At 39.0% G+C, this 27080-nt stretch overlaps 1 protein-coding gene across 1 annotated transcript in view; it reads right to left on the bottom strand.

Annotated features, from left to right (window-relative positions):
- MMRN1 (multimerin 1) overlaps positions 1-26129 on the bottom strand; it is a 37095-nt gene extending 10966 nt beyond the window's left edge. The window contains 6 exon segments of the mRNA XM_036382743.1: positions 1332-1505; positions 5104-5202; positions 10410-10516; positions 12626-12745; positions 25607-25883; positions 25886-26129. Coding sequence (XP_036238636.1) covers positions 1332-1505; positions 5104-5202; positions 10410-10516; positions 12626-12745; positions 25607-25883; positions 25886-26129 — 1021 coding nt within the window.
- Between the last annotated feature and the right edge of the window lie 951 nt (positions 26130-27080).

Raw genomic sequence — 27080 nt, 5'->3', positions numbered from 1 at the left:
CTTTTTAATTGGTGCTATATCTCCTTGATTAGGAGATAGATTGAGAAGATAAATCAAAAAGAAGGATATCAGCTGGAGATTTTTTCTGAGCAGGTATAACATAAAACGTTACAGGTAAAAACAATAAAGGCTTGAAGGGCATTTTCAAAGAAGGAGGGTTTTGGACAGCAAATTTTAATTAAGACTTAGACCCTGAAATAGAGATAGGGATTGCAGAAGCAGAAACACAGGATGCTGAAAAACACCTCTTAGACTAGCATGAAAATGACAGCTAGAACGAGTGAAATAGAAAAAAAAAATTAGGAGAAAGCAGAAGGGAAATGGAAAATATTCAAAGACAGATTAAACGTGCACCCAAAGGTCAAGAATGCCATCTAGCAATATGTGGAGAGGTGAAAGCAGGTCACCGCTCAAGAGATGGAATGAACTTGCATAGAAGAGAGCCATCTAGCACATGGCAGGAGTAGCTCAGGAGACAGAGGACTGAAAATACAAGAAATGGCACCTAACTTGATAAATCAGAGGGAGATACAAAACTCCTTATTGTTTTGTTCAGTTTAATCTCAATGTAAGGAACTCCAGAACCTCTGTTCTATTTTTAAATAGTAGAAAAGTCTCTGGATTCTTAAGTGCAAAATATGGTTTGGGGAATATTCCCGAAAAATTAGAAAAATATTGCACATTGAGGAAATGAAAGTTTCAGTCTGAATCTGCTTGTTAAACAGCACTTTGAGCTGGGTAACACCCAGATCTTGCAACAGGATTCACAACAAATGGATGCACGATTCTGCTGGGGAGGATCTGATCTCTAGCTGTGTCTTTCTCATTTACTGAACAGGAGTACAGATGTTTATCAAAGATAGCCTAATACAATCAGGGACAAATTATTCAGCAGAATTTTTGCTGTATTATAAACACAACCACCCCACAATTCCTTATAATTTGCCCTGTGTGTGTGCATTATGTATTAAAGACTATTAGTTAGACTTGGTAGCAAAACAAATACTACATCCTTTAGCAGCTGCCAGATAAACAGAAACAGACATAGGAATATTTGCAGATGCTCTAAGCAAATGAAAATGCCTTGATAGTAGCTTAAGCTACCATATAGATGATGAAGCATCCAAGAATATAAATTTTTTGTCACTATGAAAGACACCATAGCGAATGTTGCAATAAGCAAATTCCTCTCTTCTGAAATGAAATTTTAAAAAGGAGTTCTCCCAACAAGTTTTGAGTAATAGAATAGAACAGTCTATGAAGATTTTTAGCTTTTTTTTTTCCTGACACTTCTAACAGGGTGAGTGATTACATTAATTTATTTTTCTTACCTTTTAGAAAAGACTGGAAGTCTCTGCCCTTATCTTCATTGATTTTGCCTTCCAGAGAAGAAAGCATCTTGCTCACATCATTCATCGCAGCAGCAATGCTGTCAACCTTCTTCTGTAGAAAAGTCAGTTTCATCTCCTGACTGCTAATCTTCTCATTCATTTTTTGATAAAGTGCTTGGTCAGGAAACAAAATGAGAAAAAATCCCCAAAACAAGTATTGTTAAACATCATTTAGTGAGTAAATAAAAGAAGGTATAATTGACTGAGAGATATTAGCTAAATGTGGGGTGAAAATTTTCTGAAGTTCTAGTTTTGAGTAAATCATTTTTATTTTTGTCATGTACCATGTATTAGTGAGATTCAGCAGCACAGCAGTTACTAATTACTGAAGCATATGTATCCATTATAAAGTATTTATGATTCTACAAGAGTATTCTGAATGGTTACCTTATTTTAATCAACATAATGCCATTCTTCCTCTACCTAGCACCCTACAGGGTATTCCGTTAACTCTCATTTAGTGAATCTCCTCTAACACAATCACAAAAGCATTCATTTTTACTTACCATTTATAACACAAGTTCATGAATTTGCAAGGCTTGTGTCTGAAGGAGTACATTATCTTTCCATTGTTAGGGTCAAAATAAAGACTTGTTCAACACAGCAGCTAGGCAGAAAAACAGCTAATAGATAAATTACTTTGGAATAATGATTCCAAAATTATTATTAAAAATAGAAGCTTAACCTACAAAGTCAAGTTTATTTTAAAACCTGCCCAAATTGCTCTTGATACTTCCTCCTCAGGAATAGTCTCCTCAGGAATAAAAAGGCCTAGATGGATGCTTTTAAGATAGGTAATGGTGAAGGATGCCTTGATGTCGAAAATTAGGACTCCACATGACTTCAATCAGCCATCTGAGTTTGACAGGTGACAGGTATCAAACTTAGTCAGGGATTTTCAGAAGATGCTGATAAAATTAGATGCTTGAATTCCTAAAAGCAAAGCTAGAAAATCTCCTTCAAGAATTCAGCCTAAATGCCTATGTTTGGCATATATTATCCCAAATGATCTGGACTATACTATGACTTAATAAACTGCTATGGATGAGATTCTTTAGTATTGCATACAAATATTTATTAGTGTAAGTTTACAGTATTCCTATTGATCCTTTGTCACTTTTCATTACAGCACCAGTGTCTATTCTATGGCAGCAAACAGTTCTAATCAGAAATCCTGTCCAAGTACAGGGGTTCAAAGGCTCCAAAAACCCCAAGCAAGTTATATGCAAAAGGGCATATTCTTCTGATGACTTGTATTCTTTAAAATTCTGGTATGCAAAGATAGGTAGAGATGCAGATGAAGCAGGCCAACACTCATGAGAATGCTCTCCTGTAGAGTCATGGTTCTTGTAAAGGCCATCATAGTAAGAGCCTGGAGAGTAAGACTCTTTCAGGTTAGGATGCCAGGATCTCCAACTGTGTTCTCTGCACAAGGTATCTACCTAGACAAGTACTAAATTGTTTCCAACTTGACCACCTTGTTTAGACTCTGGCCATTCTTCTGACTGGCCCTGCAAAGACAGGCCATTGATAGACCTCTGTCTTCATAATACAGCTTTCTGAGAGACAAACAGGTCTGGGCACTTCTGCTTATGGTTGAATTGTTACTATGAGAAGGGGATCTGAATTCATCAGCATCTCACACACAGACACCCAAACTGATAACTAACCTGCAGGGTGTAATGTTTTTTTTTTTTTGCTTGGTTTCTACCAGTTCCCACTGAGGGAGGAAGAGAAGTTACACAAACCTGAAAGTGGCATGGCTGCAGAGTGGGAGCTGGAAGCAGAATTTGGCTTGTAGAGCCATAGCAGGTGCTGATGGAATGACAGACCACAGCAGTCAGGCCTGGCCCCAGGCCATGTTTGCAGGGTTGACAGCCACAACAGCTATCTCTCTCTTTCTAGACTGACCCGATTTGATTTAAAAATAACTGAACAGCAATTAACATGGAGGTTAGAGATTCCAGTTTCAGATTTATTTCTCAGAGCATAATTCCTACTAATAGAAGTGGCATGTTTCAGTGCTCTGTTAATCAAGCTCACTTTTTCATAATAGGCCTTGTCTGTTTTACTAAACATGCCCCTCCCTCCAGCCCTGAGAGACTTGGTTGCTCACACAGTATCACCAAGGCACTACAGCCCAACTCCCTTTCAAAAATACCACTCTAAATCTCCATGCCAGATTCAATCTTTCCTTCTCTTTTTTCTCCTGTCTATTAAGATCTAAAATAAAGCAAATACATGCATGTAAGCACATGCATGTGTAAAATCTCCATAAAACTCTGTGGCAATCTTAATTATGACACTGTTCTCTCAGCGTGCATTTCAGCCCACAAGAAGGTATTTAAAACTGCAAAACACAGACCTGATAATATAACCTGACTTATTTATTTGCTTCAGGAGAATGTTTCTGGATATAGGCCAATAGGTGAGTGACAACACCACCACAGCATGGAACAGAGAACAGTTATACAAAAAGCCAGTGTAGACAAAAATAACAGAAGCATTAATAGATTCAAAAGAAAAGGAAGGTAGTAAGAAAGTTCAAGGAATATACTTCCATTAAACATTCCTTCACATCTTGGCCATTTTTTGAGTCCTCGCCATGAAAAGTAGAAAAGGGCCACCAATTGAGACCAGGTGCATGTGGCCCAAGTCACGTGCTGCCTCCAAAAACCGAGAGCCTTGCAGGACCTCTCCAAGACCAAAGCTGCCATCAGCTAGACTCAGGCTGCCCTTGGAGCCCCAAACTCCACCTCTGACCTGACCCTGAGACACGGGGGGAATGGGGCTTTATCCCTGTGAAAAATGGCCACCATTCATGTTCCAGCACGTGTAGGCAACAGTAGGGTGTCTCCTCCTAAAATGGTAAACATCACAGGATATCTCCCAAACAAAGCTTCCAGCCATTAGCAACCAAAATGTGGAGAAGCTTTTCACAAAGCAGTCATCTAACACAGGTTCTCAATACAGATCAGTATTTGAATGAATCTTTTTTGTTACTGACCAGCTCTTACAATTCTCATCTTTCTGTACATACTTGCAAGACAACACTGACATTATATTCCAAAAATGTAATATCCAGATTACATAAAGTAAACACAACAATGAGGAAGTGCATGAGGCAATAAGAAATACTCTCAAACCTCTCTGGTATAAATGTTTAAACTCTTGCTTTGTTTCTTAGTTATTTGATCATCCTAGACATAGTAGCTTAAAAGATGCCTGAGTTGCCCTTGTTAAGGTTTGAAACATCTTTGCATTGATTTTGAATAAAGAACCAATATTTGTAAGAACGTACATAGCAATAATCACATATTCAGCTAGTCAATAACTTAATTACATTTTCTTGTGTGTGCAGTGCTGGTCTGTACTACTTCTGTATTTGGGCTGGGGTTTTTTTTGCTTTTCTTTTGTTTTTCTCCTGTTAATTAGTTAATTGTATTCAATAACATAATAGTTTAAATATTTCTATACCAAATACTTACTTGGTTTTAATTTAGGCACAAAACCCTCTGTTATTTCTAACCTGCTGGTGCATTTAAATTCAGTATCTTCTGCCCATCTTTATCAGAAGAGCAAACCACTGCACCATGACTGATAGAAACTGACATTGCGTTCAGGTCCCTTCAGTAGGCAGAGATTTTCCTCAAATTGTTTTTGCAGTGATCTCAGTGACTGGGTAGAGGTGAGAGCAATTTTAACAACTGACCTGGCCCACTGGGGTCCTGCAGAGCTCCTGGCATCCTCTCACCAACAGTTCTGCTGCTTTCAGCTTGGTTGCTGTGTATAACTGATTGCTGTTCTTGGGCTAGAGAAGGGAGAAAAAGGAAAGCAAGGATGTAAGTGAACCACAGAACATGATTGGGATTGCACAACAATTTTTTTTCTTTCTTTATTCTGTACCAGCTGTACCAAAACCTGATCATCTGCAGTGACTCTCACCTGCTTCATGAAGCGTGGGACCCCATTGCTCAAGATGATGACAGTCTTTATAAAAGACTTCTCAAGAATGGCAGGGGCTGGTGTTAATATTAAAATGTCAAAATTTGCTGTATAATGAACAGAAGTTTTAAATGCCACAGGCAAAAAATTCTAGAGGAATATTTTAGAACAATATAAAACAGCAGTATAAAGATAATACCGAGACTGTCAGCTGTAAAGTTAATTAGGGATTTTTAATGGTTACAAAATTAACCAGGTTTGTTGAAACTGATTTTTGGTTTCGGTTTTTTTGGTTTGTTTCTGTTTTGGTTTTTTTTACAGATTACACAGATCTTCAACCATGGCAATCTTACTACTAAAGACAATGGTGATACTAAGTTTTTGCAGCACCTAAAAATAAGAACAATTTCAAAAGATAATCAAGTTCTAAGTTCCAACAAATGTCATCTGACATTTATGACTGGTATACATATATAAAAAAACTTCACAAAGGTGGCAATTTTGTCAGTATTTTCTCTGCTTTCTCTCAGATGAGATTATCTGTTTATTTTATATTTCAGCCCAAAAGATCCAAAAGTAATTTGCAAATAGCTGGACTAACATTCTTAATTCCACGTCATAGCTGTGGAAACTGAGGTCCAGAAAGTTAAGTGCCTTCACTCACAAAAAGTAATGAACAGGTCAGATAGCTGGGAACAGAACTGAGACTTCCATATTCCTAACATACATTCTCTAGCCATCAGGCTAAAGGATGTTGTTTTATTTTACTATCTTGAAAAACAAAATATGCACAAATTAGGTAATAAATTTACTAGTGTAAATTTATACCAATTTTTTTATACTTGCTCAGTTTGTGGAACATTTTTGAAGTCAATGTTCCAGGAAGAGCATATCTAAGGAATGCCACTTATGTGGCACTAATGTGATTTCCAGTCTTTAGTACAGTACAAGCAGAATAACTTGGGTATGGTGACATTATTTTGCACTTCAAATATTAAAATCTAGTTTAGCCATAATGCGAGTTTCCAGGGAAATGGATTAAAATGTGGAGTCAAGAAATTCCATGTTTCACATAACATTTGAAGATAAATAGACTGCAATTAGGACAATATAAGGTGTTTAAATTGTAAATTGAGGGTGCTGAAAAATTAGGCTATGAACTCAGATGAAAACATCATATGGATCAATGGTTTGATAGAATCTTTTCAAATTGCCTGATGAGAAATACAAAATCCTCAAATGGTTATAATTTCAACAGCTTCTGTTATCTTTCTGTGGCATGGTTTTTGACAGAAGCTAAATTCTTGCAGTCAGCCCAACTCATTATACAGGATTTATTAGGTGGTGTTGTGGTGATACAATCTATGACAAGGGAGTCAGTTACTTGCCTGTGATAAAGACCAGCTGATCAATGTCCTTTTATTCACTGGTCTTTCCATTGCTCTGAATGCATTCACTGACACATTGGTGCTACAGATGCCACATTTTTTTAGTATATATACTACCTACCTTATCTTTCATTCTCCCTAATAAATGAATTGCCCACACTCTAGAATACCCAAACCCTCACAGTTTTATTCACTCTTAAAGTTCCAAGGACACATATTCTCCCTGTGTGCTTGTTTTACTAATGCTTTAAAATTGTTCATGTAACATAACAATGTTCAGGTAACATAATGGCAGTGAGAGACCAAGCACACAGCATCTCTGTCAGAGCAAACCAGCCATGGAGCAAACCCCAAGTACACTGCAGCGCCTCTGACAGCAGCAAGGGCTGGAGCCAGTGATGCACACACACACCAGCCTCACCCCCAGACAGTCACATATTGTGTGCTTATCACATTTCACCACGGTACAGGAAAGGTACTTGGCAAGTACCATTAGAAATTCAGGCTTTTCATTTGTGAAACAAATTCAGAGGAGTCGCTGGCAATATAGCTTCTCCTACATCATTCTTCCAGCAGGGCTCAGGCCTTTTCCAAAGCAATCATTCCAAGAAATCATATGGTGATTACATTTATGTGCCCCTTATTCCCACAGCTGAGATTCCCACTGTAGATGCTGGATAACAGCAGGTGTGATGGGAGCACCAGACCAAAAACCTAATACACATACTCTTTAGGGCAGAAATAGCCATCAAACAACTCACGTTTGAGACCTTTTAAAAATTAGATATGCCATGCTCAGTTTAAATTAAAAAAAAAAAAAAAAGAAATTCAAATGAGACAGCTAGACCCACCTTAGAGGGACCATTTGCAATAACAAAACAACACAAACAAAACCAAAAAAGCAGCAATACAAAATCCTGAGCAATGAGCCCTTCCAGTTGTATCAGAAAAACAGGAAATGCGTACAGAAATTTAACATTAGGTGTCTATCACCCAATATATTGCCCTAGATGTATAATTTATTGTCCCATGTATTTTTAAACACAGCACTCAAAACCATTTCAGGGAATATTAAAAAAAAAAAAAAAAGAGCGTCTTTTTGACTCAATATATCTTTGATGAAGCACGAATGGCTGAAGGGGTTTCCCAGAGAGCGGGTTAGGTAGGTTCCTCCCGTTTCCTGTGTTTCAAGGCGAATTGCCACCTTTTGTGCATGTCGCTCACCGCACGCAGAGGATGGGACATAGCACAGCCATCTGCTGGAGAAATGGCATCACTGCCACTCCAGGGAATTTCGTGCTGACAGCGGCTATGACAGAGCCGGCTGCTGGCTCTAAACCATATAATTGGTTGTTCTGAATGCACATGGAGGAACCGGGATTTCATTACTACACACACAAAGTTAAAATAAAGCTGTCTTTAGTAAAAGCAACATGTCATGAAGTCAACTCCGAGTTTAGGTGTCCTTTTGTTTTAGTGGTTTTGCTCCCAGTCAAGCAGATGATATTCCCAGGTCAAAATAATGATGCTTTAACTGTGGAATCATCCATATTTACTTGTCTTGTTAGACTTATAAAAATTATGTCTACATTTTTTCATTCTTGTAAATTTTCTTTAAAAATTGCATTGTCCATGCTGGAATAGGATCCATGTCTTAACCAATTTGGTCATGTGTTGCCACAAGGGAGGTAAGTTGATCAAGTGATCTGAACACATCACTTCCATCTTTCTCACTACTGCACTACCTTGAGAAGCATCTGTAGCCAAGCAGTTACAAGGGGGCTACCAAATAAGACTTTCAGATGTCTGGTAATAGCTATCAGGTGGTGGTAAGTGGTTTCTGCCACCTAGACTATCACACTGAAATAGTTACACATGACTTCACACTGTCTGAGAGAGAAGTTAAACCAGAAGGCATTTTAAATCAGCATTTGCTACAAGCAACCCACATCCCACTAACAGCACCTTTTCCAGGATCTAAAGGATTGTCAGAACAGCTCAGTTCCCCTGGCACAGAAACCCTCAGTAACAATTCTGTTGTTGAACAACAGAGAGGCCAAGGGGGAGGCTCAGTAACTCGAGAGAGCCCCACTCAGCACTTTCAGTGCCTCTCTCCTGCTGCTGTGGAGCACAGGAAGGAAGACAAGGCTCTGGGGCTCCCAGCTGTTCAAGTTCATTAGCCCACGTCCCTCCGTGGGAATTGAATAATACAGGCAGGCTTGTGCTGGTGGTCTGCTCCTCATGGGAGGCAGGATTCCAGAAGCAAGGAAGAAAAGCTTCTCTGACATAACACCTTTCATCCCAATCTCTTTAAGCATTTCTACAAGCATTAATTAATTAAATATCCCAGTGCCCCTGTGAGATAAGTGTCATCTCAATTTTCTAGATGGGTAAACTTGGTTATGCAGATTATAAGTGGCTTCCCCAAGTTATTCAGTAAGCCAGAAGAAGTTTGAAAATAGAACCCAGGAGATGTAACACCCTCTCCTGTAACAATTCACAGCACTTCCCTTTATCCTTATTTTTTACACAGATGCCACTACAAATTGAACTATACAGATTTTCTTCCTAGTCAATGTTCGCCTGTTATTTTGATGCCATTTCAATTTTGTCAACTGTGATGTCACCCTTCAATGCTACCCTTTACATTTTTTTAATCTATTTTTGCTAATGTTTGCTCTTTTCTGAAAAGAAGTATTTAAAACACTTGATCCATGCTCACTGGACAGCCTTGCTGATTGACTGTGCTCTGTTATATCTGTTAATGTCTGACTCCACACTGCTGTGCAGAGGAGAATTTTGTGCCTGCCAAGGTTCTGGCTCTTTGGCACTGAAATTTCCCTCCTGGATGTGAACAATAGTGATTTTTCTTCATTCCTCTACATTAATTTTTAATCACAGCCCTTACTTACTGCTGCTGATTGAATTCCCTATCATATCTAATAGCCTTTCTTGCAATATTCATTAATTTAAAACCTGTATGCTGATGCCATAGCTAATTTTTCAAGGACTGCTTGCTTAAGGCCAGCAGCAAAGAAAGAGCTTTTATACAGATGTAAAATTACAATATGATGCCACATGTTTGATCACCAGGGCAGAGGTAAAAGGCTATTCTGTGAAAAAGGGCACAATTATGCAGGGATCATTTGTAATACCTAGAAAAATTCAGTCACTGTTGAAATGAACAGCAGAAGAACTACAAAATTCAGAGAAGTTAAAAAAAATTGATTCATTATTTTATCACAAACAAAATATACTCTTGGAGCCTGAAACCAAAAGGCAAAAGAATAACACTGCTGTAGAGGAATATTACAGCAAGTATTCAATAGAGGATCTGGATTTAATTCCCCCAGCACTGCAAATCTCAATAACTAAAAGGTCATAAGTAGAGACACACTGAATGCAAGCTCCATATTTTAGCAAAATGAAATATGGCTGGAGATGTTATGAGCTTTATTTAGAGTGGAAGAGGGGAAAAGACATTCTGCTTAGATGCTCTGGAAATTCACATGCAGGGAAGAATCAACATCCCAAAGTTGTGGTTTTTTTACTGTGCATTTTTTCTGGTTTTGAATTTAACCGAAAGCACTGCATTTGTTTCAACAGAGCCATTTGCTCACAGATCAAACTTGCATTGTTTTCTTTTGCTGAAGTGAAGAGTTCAGACCCTTACAGCTCTACTCACCTTTGGGTTGGCAGTCTTGCCCACTGTACCCAGGACAGCACTTCCACTCCAGCGATGTCACTATTTTATGTTTGATTCTGTAAGCCTGGTGTGTTGTTGTCTGGGACCTGTGAAATGAGAAAAGTTTAAATCTGTTTTAGGTTACCAAAGAGGAACTGTAAGATACCTGCATAGTTTCGTCACATTATCTCAATTGTCACATCCTTTTATTACTGCTTGAACTTCAAAGTGAATTCTAACCAGGGTTTGGTGTTTCATTAGCAATCACAGCTTTAATACTGCAACCTCCAGATTATCTGCATGAATTTTAAAGAAACCTGATATCTCTTTAGAGTTCTTCCCAGAATATCTTACTCAGGATTCAAAGACTGCAATCTTTTATGGAAGACATTGCAATTAATATTTACTAAACTGAAAAAAGGGAGCCAAAAATATGATTTTCATGTACCATTTTTCTTTGAAATTGGTGGAAAAATGCATTCACAATAAATTTACACCACATCAGCACACATTTAGTGCACACTGGAAACCTTCCCTTCTGATTATTTTAAACAAGATTATACAAACATTAATCCAATAAAGTGTGAAAAAAAGCCACTCTATTTCAGGGAAAGGAGGGTCTTTCTATGTAATCGTGAGGCCTCAGTTATTACTTTTACAGCATGGAACTGCAGAGGAAGCAGCAATTTTATTTCTGTCCTCCAACAGATTCTGCATGTCCCAGCTACCCCATCACTTCTCCTAGGTTTCTTAACTTCACAGAGAAGTCAGTTTAGAATGAACATACTGCTGTAGGGCATACAGAATAAACTACAGCAACTCTCCTTACCGTTTTAAGATGTTAAATACAAAGTTCAAATAAAAATAATGTCACATGCTGTTACTAGTTACAAGCACTAACACAAAGAACACCTAAAATCTCAGATAATATGATGATAAAACAGTTACTGAATTGTTTTGTACACACAATCCCTGTATAAATCATTCCAGAAAAAGAGACAAGGCTGTCATACCTTAATAAGGTCCAAAAAATATCCTCCCAATGCATTAAAAAATGCCCTCGTATTTTACAGTCTAGGTTAATGTTGTCACCCTTTCCCAAGGGATGTAACATTACATATATTAAAATCCTCATTGCAGCTGGCAGAAGCTTTGCATGTGTCCCCAGCCAGCTTTGGCTCTAAGAAATGGCTTTTTCAGCAGAAAGAACTCAATAAAGATTCAGGTGAACTGAATTCAAGAGAGTTCCTGGTTACTTTGCTGTATGGATGGTCTTATGATAAAAACCCCTTATTCTGCATTAGCATAATCCATTCCTAAAACCACTCATAAAAATGAGGTGTCCATGAGAGGAGTTAATCAGGAATAGCAATTCAAAAATAATCCACATCAAAAAAATCCATGTAAATGAGTCTCAGAAATTTATGTAGTAGAGCCTTATTTATAGGAGCAGCACAAGGACCTAAAGCAAATGAAATATGAAAAAAACCTAAACCAATATAACAAAATTGGCAACACTTCAACCAGAGGGTCCACTCCACAGTTTTGCCAAGCAGTCAACTGCATTTCAGAGTCACCAAATGATGAGGAAGCTCTATTCCCAGTTTCAACTCAAAGCTTTAAGTGTGTTCTGCCATACCATCTAGAGGACAATTCTCAGAACAGTCAAACTGACTTTTAAGAGCCTTTTAAAATTTGTCAAGAGAAAAATACATTAAAACTTCCATTTTGCCATTTTCCAAATTTGGGCATGAAAATCCAATTTAACTTATGACTGAAAGCTAACATTTAGAGAATACAAAGAGGCACCCAAACCACAAAGGAAAACCTGAATGTTTAACAGAGATATTGTTTACAAGTTCCTTCCAGGCCAATTACTTGTTTAGGTTCACTGCCTGACCAAAACTGTGCCAGAAATAAGCACTAAGCAGAGAGATAATAAAAATATTTATGCCTCTCAGAGGAAGCTTTTTGCTTCAACAGAGCACAAGCTTGGAAAACTGTACAGAAAGGATTTTCTTCCCTGCATGTGCTTTGAAGCTTTGTACTTGTGCACCTCTCTTTGACTCGAAGACTTTGAACTGACTGGAGGGTGTCAGAGTGAGGGCATGCTCCCTCTTGTTTCACTTTTAATTTTTCAAGTTAAAATCACATTTATGGTGTATTTGGTTGTAATTAAAATGCTGCAGATAGTCTTTCTTCCCAGTTCTCCATACCTCTGAGCACAGGATCCAATTTGCCAAGTGCAAGGCTTTGCTCTGCCTGATGAGAAGGTTTCTAGGTTATCCACCACAACTGTAGGTATGAGTCTGGTATGGACATAAGCACACCAGTTTCTGAAACAGAGAAGGTAAAATGATTAAAAGTACAAATAAAATTTTCCACCATACCATATATGATACTTAATTGTGAAAGTTAAACCCATAATTTACGAATAGGAGTAAGTTACAAAAATTAAGTTTGTTTCCCTCAAACTGCCTGTGTTGTCTTGGGCAATTACTTAGTCTTTGTGCTTCAGCAAATAAATAATCATTTCTCCATCTCTATATACATTCATATTACAAGTCTGTATTTTAATTTGCAAACATCTGTGGAGCTCCAAGAACAAAGAATCTCTCCTAGACAACAGTAATAACAGGTCTTAAAATACACCTAATTTTCCAACTACAGAACTGGTTATCCAGAATTCAAAAGATTTTTCAGTGAGGTTTTTAATCATCCACAGCTTTCACTTTATGGACAGCCTTTCTAATATTTCTCCCTTGGCCCAGCAATACAGGTAGACTTTGTTTTCCAGAGCACTGTGAGGTGAAAGCCACACATAACAAACACATGCCATGGCTTCACACTTCCTTGTGCCTTTGGATGCCCATCCAGAGAAGGCAGTCACATACAAAATGACCAAACTCTCTATCACTGCAGCACAGGGGGCCAGAGCTGGTGAGCGCAAGAGATGATTAGCGGTTTCTTTTTGAAAAGGTTTCTAAGGAAGTTGCAAGCAAATACAAACTGTTAAATCAGATTTTGAAACTTGGCCACAGTAGAGAATAGAATTAAATCAAAATTATAATGTGAATAATGTCTCAGGACAGATTTGTACGGGGAAATTATGCCAGACATATATTGGTATTCCTTGAATCAGAAGCAGGTAGATAAATGTTTGATTTTCAGAGGGTTTTGGGAAGGTCACTCACAAAAAGATATGGCGGGGCGGGGAGGAAGCAATCTATTACATAGTAAGAAGCCAGATCCTGTTATAAATAAATAAGGCATTAAATCAGAGAGATGATAGACTAGTTCACTTTTTCAAGAAGCAGTTTATCAACACAATCCCACATTAATCTGTAGTAGGCACTATATTAATTAACTAGGAGGGAACTAAGTAAATAGGGGGATGGCAGGGTTATACAGAATTTTAGAAAATCATTTTGTGCAGTAAAAAAAGCTCAACTTGAAGAACTACACAAGTCTCATGATACTGAGTTTCCAATTAAGTAGGTGTCAGAAAAGGGTCTTGTAATGCAGAATCAGTTACGAATACAGGCTTATAGAGATAGTATCACTACATACAGTAGCTTTCATCAGAGGAAAAAATAATCTTGGAGTCCTTGCTAATGGCTCTCTCAATAGGCCAATTTATTGGTTTGCCTTAACTAAGCTAAGTAATCAAATGCTTGAAATTATTAGGGAAGGACTCAAGAACAAACAATAATCACCACTGTTTCAGTACATCAACTCTCTGTTGCTGTGTATGACTTTATAGCCAGTTTGAACAGATAATTCAGATTTGGTTGTACACCCTAAAGAGAGGTGGAAAAAAGACAAATGAAGGGCAGGAGGGATAAAGTCATGACATTCATTATTCAGTTAGTCTTGTTATGATAAATGGGCATCAAAACAAAACCAGCTTAAAATTAAAGAAGACAAAAATGAAGGGTCAGGCAGCATTTTCATAGTCATAGACTGTGCTGAATTTGGAAGCCAAAAGGGGTTTTAAAAAGCAGTACAACTATTTAATGAAAAAAAGCATACCTATAGGGTATTATCGGTTCGGTTTTTTAATAATCATTAAGTTGCAACTTTAATCTTTGTCTCAGGAAGTCTCCCAGCTACAGACTGGAAAGCATCCTGAAGAAAGTATTATTGTTTTTCTCCTGGTAGAACAAATGCCTATTTGGCCTAGTGCTGACTTCTTCCTTTCATTTTTAACTTATTGCAGCCTATCTCAAGATCACGTTATTCCCTTGTCCATGCTGAAACATATTTAATTTTTGACTTGGCAAGTAAGTGACTAGACATTATTTCAGTTGTAGGACTGGTGGAGCTGCAAGAACTTTCAAACAATATTTGCATATGAGAACTTAAAGTTCATCTTTCTGTGTTAGCATTTTGTAAATGCTAACATTTTCTTCCAGTTGTAGTAGTTCTTTTCATGTTTCATGAATACATATATTTACTCCAGATATCATACCTTGCTATGGGCTCCTTAGAGTGGAAATCAAAATACAATTAAGACCAGATTAGTTCCATTTACTTAAGTGGCATTAGTACAGATTTACAGTGTTTCAAACATGAAAAACAGCACAAAACACAAAACAGTATCAGCATCTATCCTTAAGTGATTGCTTTTGTCTACTGAGATCCTACCAGTGTACGCACATTAAGCTCAGTAGTGCTGTACTTGGAAAATGATTCCTGAGAAAAAAACAGGATAAGCCAGAAAGATGCTAAAACTAACAGATTTAATCTCACAATATCTCTACTGCCAATATTGCAGCACTCCCTTTCACAACACACATTGTTTATTTGAGGAATAACGTGCCTCATATAAAATGGGCCTTTACTGAGTGCCTTTGATCTGATGTGGCTCACTCACTCTCTACTTGCTTGAGAATTTTCATTAAAATAGTATTTCTTCTTAATTAGGTATTAAAAGGCTGTGCTCTTTTTGATGTTTCCTTTAGGCTCTCACTCCTTTAGTTACTGCCTTTTATCTGTGTGCATTAATTAAAGACTCCATAAATATTTACTAAAAGTCAAATGCAGTTATCAAGCATGAGCATAAAGATTAGGTATTCTGCTCAGTTTCTCTGGGGAAGTCAGAAGCAGCTATATTTGAGAGACATAAAACTGGCAAAAACAAGAAGAAATTTTAGTCTTTCAAGTTTTGCAAAGGAATAATGAAGTTTACTTACCCACCCCTCTGGGTGGGGCGTGTGGGTCCTTCACAGTCCCCTGTATCACAGAGACTGGCAGTAGGAATGAAGTAATAATGATATTTGAGTTTAAAAGCAGCAGCACAGGGGACCTAATGCCCTTGGAAGCACTGCCAGGAAAACAGTGAGCATCAGGGAGAACAAGAGTGGGGCTTCTTCCTAAGGAAAGGGTCAACCACACCAGCCAGGCACTGACTTCACCAGCAGCAGAGCTACCACGGCACCAGGAACCTGCAGGCAGCAGTGGGGTAGCAGGAACAGGTCAAGGAGCAGCCAGGTAAGGAGCCAGGTCCAGGAGACTGCTAGAGACAAGCACCCTCACAAGGAAAATAACACACCCTCAAGACTGGGCTTAAGTGGAATCCTGGCACAGAGGTGTGGGTGGAAGCTACAGGTGAGGCTGCTTAGGTCCATCAAGGCTTGTTATCCTGCTCAGTGCAGGCACAAGATCTTTCCTTTCACAGCTGTAGTGAGGGTTCTACAAATTCATATCCAAGATTAAAAACTGTATTTTTCCCTCTGATGTACAGCACAGAGATTAAAAAAAAAAAAAAGAAGAGGAAAAAACCTCCCAACATATGAATGGGATACTAAATATTTCTTAATAAATGCAGAAAGTGATTCTGGGCCAGACTGACACTGATCTATTCAGGAGGAGCTCTGACTAAGCATGGGGATTTGCTTATGATTTAAACTAAGTATAGAGAATGTAAATATCTAAATTCCTAAATAAATCTTAGCAATTAACTGATGGCATACAAAGTCTGCTCAGAAAACCTCTGAAGCAATAATGCCCTCTCTAGCTGTTATGCAGTACCACATGTGAATTCCTGTTCCACATTAGATCTCTACGAAGTGAGGAGCTAAAGCCTTGGGCAGGTGGATACTAAGCATCCCACCTCTGCAAATAAAGAAGCCAAATATAGGGGTCAGATTTTAAAATCTGGGCTACAGTGAGGCAGGGGTGAGGTTAGGGACTTGGGCCTGTGACTCCCTAGGCTGCACTTTAACCTTGCATGCAGATCTGACAGCTCACCAGAGAAAGGAATTAAACAGAAGATGTTCAGCAATATTGTCATTGACAGCCTGTTCTGCAGTGCACATGTTTGGGGTATACATCATAGTAACTGAGAGTCGTTTTACACCTGAGCAAATGAGGTCAATGAAAAGATAAAAGAATGAAAACAGGCATTTAAAAAATTGCAAAAGACAAGAAAACACTGGAATATGTTTTTCAGTTAAAAAAACAAACAACCCTACCTCCCCCCCACACCTTTAAAAATTCACACTATTATTATTATTATTATTATTATTATTATTATTATTATTATTATTGGTGTCTAGCTTTGAGGAACAGCTATTGGGATTTGCCCATTTGGAGATGCCTTCCAAAGGAAAATATGTTCCAGGACACTCCAAATGTTAAGGCTATTCTTGTTTTTTAAGGACAGTCTGAATGAACTCAGCCTCTGGTCCCTACCAAAAATGTAACTGACTTGAGCAGATTGTTTCCATTTAAAATATTTAACTCATTCTTAACGTACATGAGTGCAATGTATGAAGCTGTGGTTCTCACACGGCCCAGCAATCTTTGATCAGGCTAAATTGGAGGAAATATTCACAGCAAAAGAGCCCCTGGTGTGACTCATAATTAAGTTTACGCTACCAATGAAATAAGCTCATTAGGAGACGTTAAGAATGTAAATATAATTTTGAAATCAAATTGTCTGAAAAAATGTAGGTTTGGAAATAGAAGATGAAGCGTGGCGGAAGAACTATGACAGGCTGTGTTAATGCAAAGGCAGAACAGAAGACAACTGATTTGCATAACAGGACTTTAAACCTGAAAATCCTCTTTACCCTCCCTGGAATAATTTATTCAAGATCATCAACACAGGCTTCTAACATGCAGATTTTGTTGAGAGCTGGAGGAGCCTAGCGTCTCTTTTGCATTGAGCCTGATTTCAATCAGGAAGGCTGTATTTAAAAACAAAACAAAACCCTCACAACATACAACAAGAAAGAGCAGTACAAGTCCCCAGCTGGCAAAAAGCCCAAATGACAGATTTCATCCTCCTCTCGCATGTCTTGGCCAGGAACATGCACTGGTGGCGACGTGTGGGAGAGTCCTCAGGCCTTTGAAGCAGCCTCCTTGATGTGGTATTTGCTGCGGTATTTCCAGCTTAAATCAAACTATTCCTGGCCCAGCTCTGCTCTCGGTGTGGTTTGGCTGTACCCAAATGTGACATCCCACCCTCAGGGCTGAGGAAGCACCCACATCGAGCAGCAGGGCACGGTATGAGGAGCAGCACAGAGGCTGTGAGCCCTCAGGGCTGAGGAAGCACCCATACCGAGCAGCAGGGCACGGTATGAGGAGCAGCATGGAAGCTGTGAGCCCTCAGGGCTGAGGAAGCACCCATACCGAGCAGCAGGGCACGGTATGAGGAGCAGCATGGAAGCTGTGAGCCCTCAGGGCTGAGGAAGCACCCATACCGAGCAGCAGGGCACGGTATGAGGAGCAACATGGAGGCTGTCAGCCCGTCTGCTCGGCACCCTCAGCAGCCAGAGCCCTCTGGGCCTTGGGGCCGTTCCCAATTCCAAGTCCTGAGCAGGGAATTGGCCCCGGAGCCTGCCCAGGCGGCTGGAACAAATCTCCCACAACGGGCAGAGACCCATCCGTGGCACCCAGACGCTGCCTTTAAGACTGTCTGTGGCTTTTGGGATCCCCGCCTCCTGGTTCGGGGGACACTCGGGAGCTCTTAAGCCCGTCTTTGCACTGTTTAACCCGCTCCTAAGCCGCGATCAGCCGGGCTCAGGCCGGCAGTGCCGGGCATGGCGGGCAGGTGGCGGCCGCAGCCCGCCGAGGTGCCGGCGCTGGAGCACCCGATGCCTCTTGAAAGCGAAGTACATTTACACCAATTTTTTTAGGGTCCTTGCAGTCCCCCGTCCACAGCACATTTCTGTTGTAAAATGTTCCCTGGGTCCGTTGCCGAGAAAAAAATCAAACTTCACAAAAATTGCCGGCAACGCCTGTACGTGATTTCTTCCGCCTGCTTGTAAGCACAGATCCTTGTAAGTGGTCCTAAAGCCACCTCAGTGCTAGTCGGGCCACAAAGGGTATAGAATCAGTCATGCCCCCTTCATATCGTACCTGAAAATGACTGATTTTTGTCTGTGAGTAAATTAGATTACCTGTCTTTTAATAGAAATGCTATTCAATCAGCCCAGCTGAACATCACTGACTCATGAAAATGAGATTACTGTGTTGCTGACGGAATACAAAAGGGCTCAGAGCTGTTGTCAAAGTTCATGCCCAGCTTGGTGGTTGTACCTCATTCTTGTATGCAGCTTATTTCTATTTCACAGAATAGTTAATGAAATACTCACCTTGATTCTACAACACTTTTAATTTTAAATTGTCTTTTACATCTGAGCAAAGGCGATGGACAAAGATGCCACAAGCATCTAGAGCCGGGAGATGCTGGCTTTTCAATATGCTTTAAACAACCTGCCAAGTTTGGACGAGGAGAGATAATGTTGACTGACACAGTGTAAACACTCAGATTGTAAGGATAGCAAGCACCCTCTCAAGGTTCTTTTTTGCTATTGCATGGGAGACTGGCTTTGGCAATTTCCTTTGAATTCCACTAGGTGACCACAGAGACTTCTCACTGTGATATGGTAAATTCTAAATCTTTAAGTGAACGTCGGTCATATTTCAAAAATATAAGTTCTATTTTATCATTTCTCATAAGAGAAATTATAAGCTTGAACAAAAACCAGCTAATTCTTTAGGTTCAGTGCACAGCTTCCTTTGCTCTGAAATGTATGAATCTCAACTGCAATAAAAATTCAGTACTCACTGGGGACTGACCATAAACAAATCAAACTGGAAAATGTGTTTTACAAGCTGGCTGGAATGGAATAGGTGCATGTGACATGTAATATAAAATAGTAAGTGATAGTGAAATGTATTATAGGATATGTTTTTATCCCTGAGAAACAGCTGACTTGTTGACACTGACTGGAGCATTAGGTGTCAAAGATTGGTTTAATGTTTTTTTTTTCAGGACTCAGTGTCCTGACATTTTGTCCTGTCTATTACAAAACACAAATTCTGCTCTCATCATTCATTTCCTTTTTTTGTATTACAGTACTGGAGCCTTGGACTGCGAACAGCCTCTTTGTTTCATCTGAATTTTTATTTACTGTTTGTCCTCCCTTGTGCTGCAAAAATTAATTCACAATTTCCACTTATCTAGCACTTCACTAATCTGTTTAAGCATTTAAAAGGTTCTCTTGTTGCAAATCAGATCACCTCTTTGATACATGATTTTTCACTTCATGTTCAGAGCCCTTTAACACAATCAAACCATTCCAAATCTTTGAGAATTAAACAGCAAAACACATCCAAAAATGCAGACAAACTGCTCTTTAAAGAGGTCTGGATTCCTTTTTACTTCAAGAATATAAATTTATTTTCCATCTTCTAATTGACCCAGAGTACAAAAATTCATCAAAGTAGTTTTGGTCTTGTCTACTGTCAGTGCTTTCCAGGTAACCTTCAGTGGTATTGGTGTTCACTGTTTTTTTAGTGCTTTTGTGATCTATAGAAAAGGAAATTGCAGTATGGCAGTCATGGCTTCTCCACTTTGAGAAATGCTGACAATAAAAAAAAAAAAACCTTTGTAAGTGACAAAATGAAAATATAAAAAGTAAGATCCATTAAAGTTTCAGGAGTGAATTTGTCCTTGTTTATAGGGTTGTTTTGGGCAGCTTCTCTTTTCTTGTTTCCCTTCATTAAATGATTAAAAGCCTTGCCAGTTTCTTTGCATCTGATTTGCCACTTAATCATGTAGATACATATCTTTATGCTGTCACTGTCTGATCTTATGGGGCTCTTGAATAGAAAGGATCTGAGCCAAAGTCCATGAAATTCAAGGTGATTTTTTTTCCACAGGCTTTTCCTCATGACCAATGGTGTTGCTTACTGGGAATGTGATACAGAATAGATGCTCTGTATCAGATTTGGCAGAAAAACTGACATTTGCAACACTTGCATTCTCTATCTGGCAACACAGATAATGCCTTTGAAAAACACATGGGGACACACCTTGCTGCAGTCCTCTTCTTGCCAAGTCTATTCTAGAATTAGTATCAGTTCTCTAAAATGTTAATTATATTCAGATTTGCAAGAATGCCTATTTTCTCTGCGTACCTGAGCAGATGTTTCTGTTGTACCCTAAATGAAATGCCACAAAGATTTGACTATTTGCAGTGGCTAGTAGATAAATCCTAACACAGTGTCCAGTGTGGTACAGTAATTCTAATCCATTCACAGGGGTGAAGGGACATTCCAGGCATGGAAAACAGTCTCTTCCTAATCCTTGCTGTTCCCATGGCAGATGAAACAAAGAACAAGAGCAAGATAAGCATGAGCATTAATACAAGAGTAAGTGTAATGAGACAAATAGAAACCTTCCTTACCATCCTGAAAAAAGTCAGAAATCATTTGTATAGTGGTGCCTTTTCTGATCACAGAAAAACTAAACAACGAGACTCTGAGCAGGCTAAGTATTTGTGAATATCCCAAAACCAACTTTGGCTAAGAAGTGATTTTTTTTTCCCCCAGTGCTATGTTTCCTGTCCTGCTGCAAATAGTCTGTCCTGACTCTACTAGCCATCATTGCCTTGGGACTGCTGTGGCAGTAACACTGAGCTTTGCATGGGTAGGAAAATTGGATTTTGGGCTTACAGCTGAGCACCAGAAATGCATTCGAGGTCCTGCTGGAGGAAAATGACTTATTGCAAAGATCTTCTGCATAGCTGTAGTACAACATTCTGAGGACAAAGACTGTCAAACACACCCTGACACAGCCACCAAGGCAACCTCAGGCCTGGGTAAGAGCTTCTTCCTTCCAGGTCATAGTGAATATACTCAGCGAGGCAGAAACCTAAGCCATGTGTGACTGTATTTTTTGTAAATGCACAGTGATGCAAAATCTTAGGAGATCGATTCAAGAATTGTTCTCTCTGCTCCATTAAAAAGAGACATGATGAAAAGAGACTGTGAACCTTGCATTAACTAGGCAGTTAAATCAGGTTTCTACATGCCTCATGTATCTGAACTGTCTGCTGAACTTAACCATTCATTTTAATTTGCCAGTACACTAGATTTCTACCAAGCTGATACAGGCAAAAGCAATTTCCAGGGAGAAATGCACACATCTGGTCATGAGAATGAAATATTTCAGCACTCCTATCACATGTGACAGCTAAGCAAATCTGTCCCTGGTGCTGACTCTATTAAACCCTTCAGTGCTTAGTAATAAAATACTGTCACCTCAGCACGACCCAAGATAATGGTAAGGAAAGTCTGTAAAGACCCTCAGTGGCTTCAAGAGAACTGGAAAAAGTGCAACATAGACATAATAAGAGAAAAGAGTAATGTAGAGCTACTCAGTAATGTGGGGATACTGTGCTTAATTTACAACCTGAATGAAGGTCTCATGTATTCAGGAGATGCCTTGGATGGTAATTAATATAATCAGGGTCAGAATGAAAAGATGAGTGTGCTGGTCTCAGGACTCCACCTGAGACTTACTCCATTGCACCACTGTTGTTTAAGCTGCTTTACACAATGAAATACTGCAATTGTCTCTCTCCACAGGCTGAAAAACATGTATCTCAAATGAACTCAATTGAAAAGAATGCATCATAAATTTTCTTCTTTCACACCAAATTGATACTCAGATTTACATCACTTAATTTCAGAGAAATTCTCTCACTCTAGGTTTCCATTATTTCTTTATTCATTGATATGGATTGCATAAAGCTTTGAAGATAGGTAGAAATAAAAAAAAATAAGAAAAAAATGTATATTTGTAAAGACATTAAGTTTCACATTTCAGAGGGTAAGTCAAATTCATTACTAGGAGTGAAGAAATGAATTTTCCTTCAGCTCAGGCCATTCCAGATGCACTTCCTATGAAGTTTTCTTATCCTCATGAAAGCTTGGGTGCAGACCCTGCCTGAAGGGGGGATACCTCATCACAGAAAACACTCTTCTGAAATGGTTTAAGAGCAGACAACAACAAATTGTGTTCTCCCATACCTATTCTAAGGTTAATTATAAAATGGTTCCAATGTGAAGGAACAGGATTTAATTACATTTCTGTGCCAGTGAAGAATAAGGAAGAGATTCATTTTCTAAGAGAAAAAGATATGCCCAATATTTAGCCCTTGTAATACCACATCAGGATGTGCTAGAGAGAGGCTCAAAGCCTAACCTAGTTCTAGAGTGCATGTGATAAGATATGGGTGAATAATACTGTCCTCACATAACCTAGGGTTGTGACAGAAAGGGAATTATCTTTGTAATTAAGCCATTAAGGCACACAACCTCCTTCAGAAAGGGGTATTTGGGTAATTAAGTTTCTACAATGGACACATATTGTACCTTCTGGACAATTTGACAGCCTTGCAGACTCTATAACAAAGTGTATGTATTGGTATTTTTAAAATTATAAATGTTTAAAAATAAATGCTCATTCTTGTCTTCCTTCTTGTTTTCCTTCCTTGTCTCTCACAGACTTCTCTCTATTGTTCCATTTAGAAATATGGAGCCTCCCAACATCAGCATCTCTGCACAAATGTTAGCACAATGGGTTGCCATAAATGATTACAGAGTCATGCAACTCCTACAAGGTCACTCAAAAATTCTGGTTGGAGTGCAGACTATAACCAAGGAGGTGCTTTAATTCAAAGTAAATTCAAAAAGCAAATTGTTCTTCCAAATTTCCTCAGAGATAGTACACTTTACAGCTGTGGAATCTGCTATTGAGTCATGCTCTGCTCAGGCTTCAAATGAGTAAAACCTTGAAGAAAACTCTGTCTTATTGGAATTCTTGCAGTATCTTTTTCACTTTATTTGTTTTATATTTGTTTGGTTTTTTAAAGAAAATATATAGGACAAATTATTTGGGACGTAGTCAATGGCACCTGCACTTAAAAAATAAAAATTTTTGTCTTATGCATATTTTCTCAGCAGTAGCTTTTCAGGTGTTTCGCAGTGATTAGTAACAGTCAACACCCTAGAATAGGCATTTTCTCATGTTCTTGCTGAAAAAGAAAAATGAGTCACAAGCAAGTTTATTATTTATCCAGGTCTAATCCATAAGGAAAGGAAGGTGGAACAGTGAAGTGACTTAAGTCACAGTCCAGGTCATGGCAAAAGTGGAAGGGAAGTTCAAAACACCACATCTTATTGTAAAAAAACTGTGGGAAGACAAGTGGGAAGACAATCCTTGTAGCAAAAGAATCTTATTTTGAAAAGGACTGAGCCACACCTAAAACTGTAGATATTTGCTAGAGAGGGACAGGCTTTGTAGCTCAGCAGTTTGAGCATGAAAATGGGGCGTCAGCATTCAATTTTATGCTGGGGTTTCATGCTGCTACACAATGCTGTAAATGTGTTATGCCATCCTGATTTTATTGCTAACTGGATCAGTGGACTCCAATATGCATGTTGCACAGCAGGCTGCTCCTTGACCACTCATGAAATTAGATGCTGGCAAATACAAGATTTGCTTCTTTTGCCTCTCTGCAGCTGCAATCATGCGTCATTATGATAAATAAAATATGTGACCATCTTCACCAGAGACTAATTTTTTGCTACTTGTATTTATATCTCAAGTAAAAGGTAGAAATCTTCTGATTCACAGAGTTTGCTGAAGATTAATTTAATTGGAATACTGTTCTTGAAGAAAGTTGTGAAAGCTAAAGACCAAGGTTAGCATGTATTAGGATTTATTTCAGTGGAGTGTAGCTATCAGCACTCATGTGAAAAGAGACTCCATTTAATTCAGGTGAACTCGGACACTCTGCCAAACACTGTGGTGAGGTGGTGTAACAGATGACTTTCAGAACTTAAGGAGTATGCTAGGAAAGCTGTCTGGGAAACACAGCTCCTTTACTGGACTCTGTCTTCCAAGCAAAGGACTCCTTTCCTTTGGGTCCTTATGCATTCTTTTCCTTACATACCATCCACAACATGCTCAGGTGAATGGGAATCTTGTCTTTCACTTGAAGGAACATTAACTCCCAGCCACACACAGCAAGAAAATTGCAGGAGTGATGATTTTGGATGCTACCACATGGGAAAGTAGTATCAAAAGAAGAAATCTATATTTGGAAAGCCCACTCTCCATGAATACTATGGAAAACAACCATTTCTTTGCATCTTTCATTTTCTACCAGTATCTGATTATATATCAGCAATTAAGGGAAACTTGCAATATCTGCAAAATCAGTGTTAATATCCCCATTGAGAACTGAAGACATTGGGGAACAAAGAAAATAATTGAGAGCTCCAGAACTATAAAACTAGACAGTACAATTTGATATACTCTGTTATGCACAGCTATTGTGTATTAAGTTATAGAGCTCTGAATGCACATTCATCTACAACATCACTTTTCATAAGTTTTTTATCACAGAATAGGATGTTTCAAATTGTCAGACATTGATGCATTTTGTACATTTAATTGCTTGTATTTTCAATTTAGTGGAGAAGTTTACAAACACAATATTTTTAATAGATTCAAAATGAAATAGTTCATTTGCAATTTCTTCTATCCACAAGAAAAGAAAGAAGAAAAAAAAATCAACAGTAGTTTACTGTGCATAAAACAGGGGGCCATTTATTGTAGTCCTTTCCTACCCATATATGATAATGACTTCCCTGTTGATTTTGAAATAACCACCCTAAGGAGTAAAACATTGCAGCATTTACTCTGTTAGAAATGTTACAATGGCTTTACCTCAGTAAATGCTGCCAGTTTGGTCCCTTGCTTGTTTTAGATGGTCTTTTTTAAGGTCAAAAAATAATTTTACTGAAATTGCTAGGACTTTTGCCAATTATTCCACTGGAAACAGGAAAATAAGCAGTACATTAGGACAAGAAAAAAATACTTAGCTTACTTTCCCCTGGTACTTTCAAATCCGGATGCTTTGGAGTTGGCATCCTGCTGGCTCCTGGTGATACCAGTGCTGCGAGAGGACTGCTTGACAGATCTGTTCCCTGTAGCTGTATCCAGGCTTGCAGTGAGCCCTTGAAGCAGAGGGATCTCTCCAGCAGTGCTTTGTAGGGTCCCTTTGCTGTGAGATGTGCTTGCCATCTTGTCTCTGCCAGAGTCACCATCACTGTGTCCATTTGACTGACTTGCAGGGGCAGACGTTGTAGGACTGGAAGTTTTCTCACTGCTGTCATTTCCAGTGTCTCGCCTGCAGATGCAAAAGGAGGTCCCTGTGAGGCTCTTGCTTTGGCAGCTTGAATTTCAGACTGGGGTGACCCCCTAATTGTGGTCAGAGATGGAGTCGAGTCTGAGTGACTTGTCTGGGTTTCATCGCCTTGTTCTGTGGTCCAGAGCTTTCCTAGAGTGCTGAATCCAGTACTGCCCCTCTCTAAGTGCAACAGGAGCAGCAAGAAAATGATATCTTTCATTCTGATGGTTTGTAAATGCTACAAGTTATCTCACATTTATTTCCTAAACAAGAAATCCTGTAGCTTCTCTCTCCTTCTGGGCTGCTGCTCAGATAGTGAGCCTAGCCAGAGGATGCCCTGACAGGCTTTATTTCTGTAGAAAGGAAACAGGTTTTGGTGTTTCAAAACTGACTGAGGAAGCCTGGTTTCCTGTTTCTGTGGATCCCTCTGCAACCTGTGACCCTTTGGAGAGCAGGACCCTGGCAGACTCTGTGGGAGGAAAAAAGAAGTCTGCAGAAGGCACAGGATAAAGATTAATGGTGTGATAGAAATGTGGAAAAATATGTACTGTGAAGTAATCCTGAGGGATAAAAACTGAAATTGTTAGTTATTTTTCCTTTCACATGTACATGTAGGGACAAGTGACTTATCACATGTGCCCTTTGGATGGTTCAAACTTATGACCTTGTTTTTGCAAAAAGAGTTGACAAAACTGGTGTGCTACAAAAAGCTGAACATTTGCCGTGTCTTCTCTTTTTTCTCTGAACATTTACACACACTGCAGCTAACAGTGCAGAGATAATGAAGAAGTTCACACTCTTCCCACCAGTGATGTCCGTGCCTGGAGATATTCAAAACTTGACTCAAAACTCAAAGACAAGACCCTGAGCAATATGATCTCAGTCCTGCTTAGAGTTGGGTTCTGGACCAGATGACCTTTGGATGTCCTTTCCAGTCTATATCACTCTATGAAATTATGCTTAATAGCTGCAAGGTTGAACACTGCAGCCAGGAAAGAGGAGATGAAAGCTTTCCTCCTCTTCTGCCATTCTCCAGCTCTCTGAGAGTAAGGCTGCTTAGTTTCTTGCTGAAGGAAAAGAAAGAGAAAAGGTAATTGCTGTAGAAATTGCATAGAGAAATACAACATGAAATTTTAAAGTGGGTACAAAGCAGCAACAGAATAGACCTGTC

Source organism: Molothrus ater, chromosome 4 (genome assembly GCF_012460135.2).
Source record: "Molothrus ater isolate BHLD 08-10-18 breed brown headed cowbird chromosome 4, BPBGC_Mater_1.1, whole genome shotgun sequence".
NCBI classification, from domain to species: domain Eukaryota; kingdom Metazoa; phylum Chordata; class Aves; order Passeriformes; family Icteridae; genus Molothrus; species Molothrus ater.
This window is presented reverse-complemented; position numbering and strand designations above follow the sequence as displayed.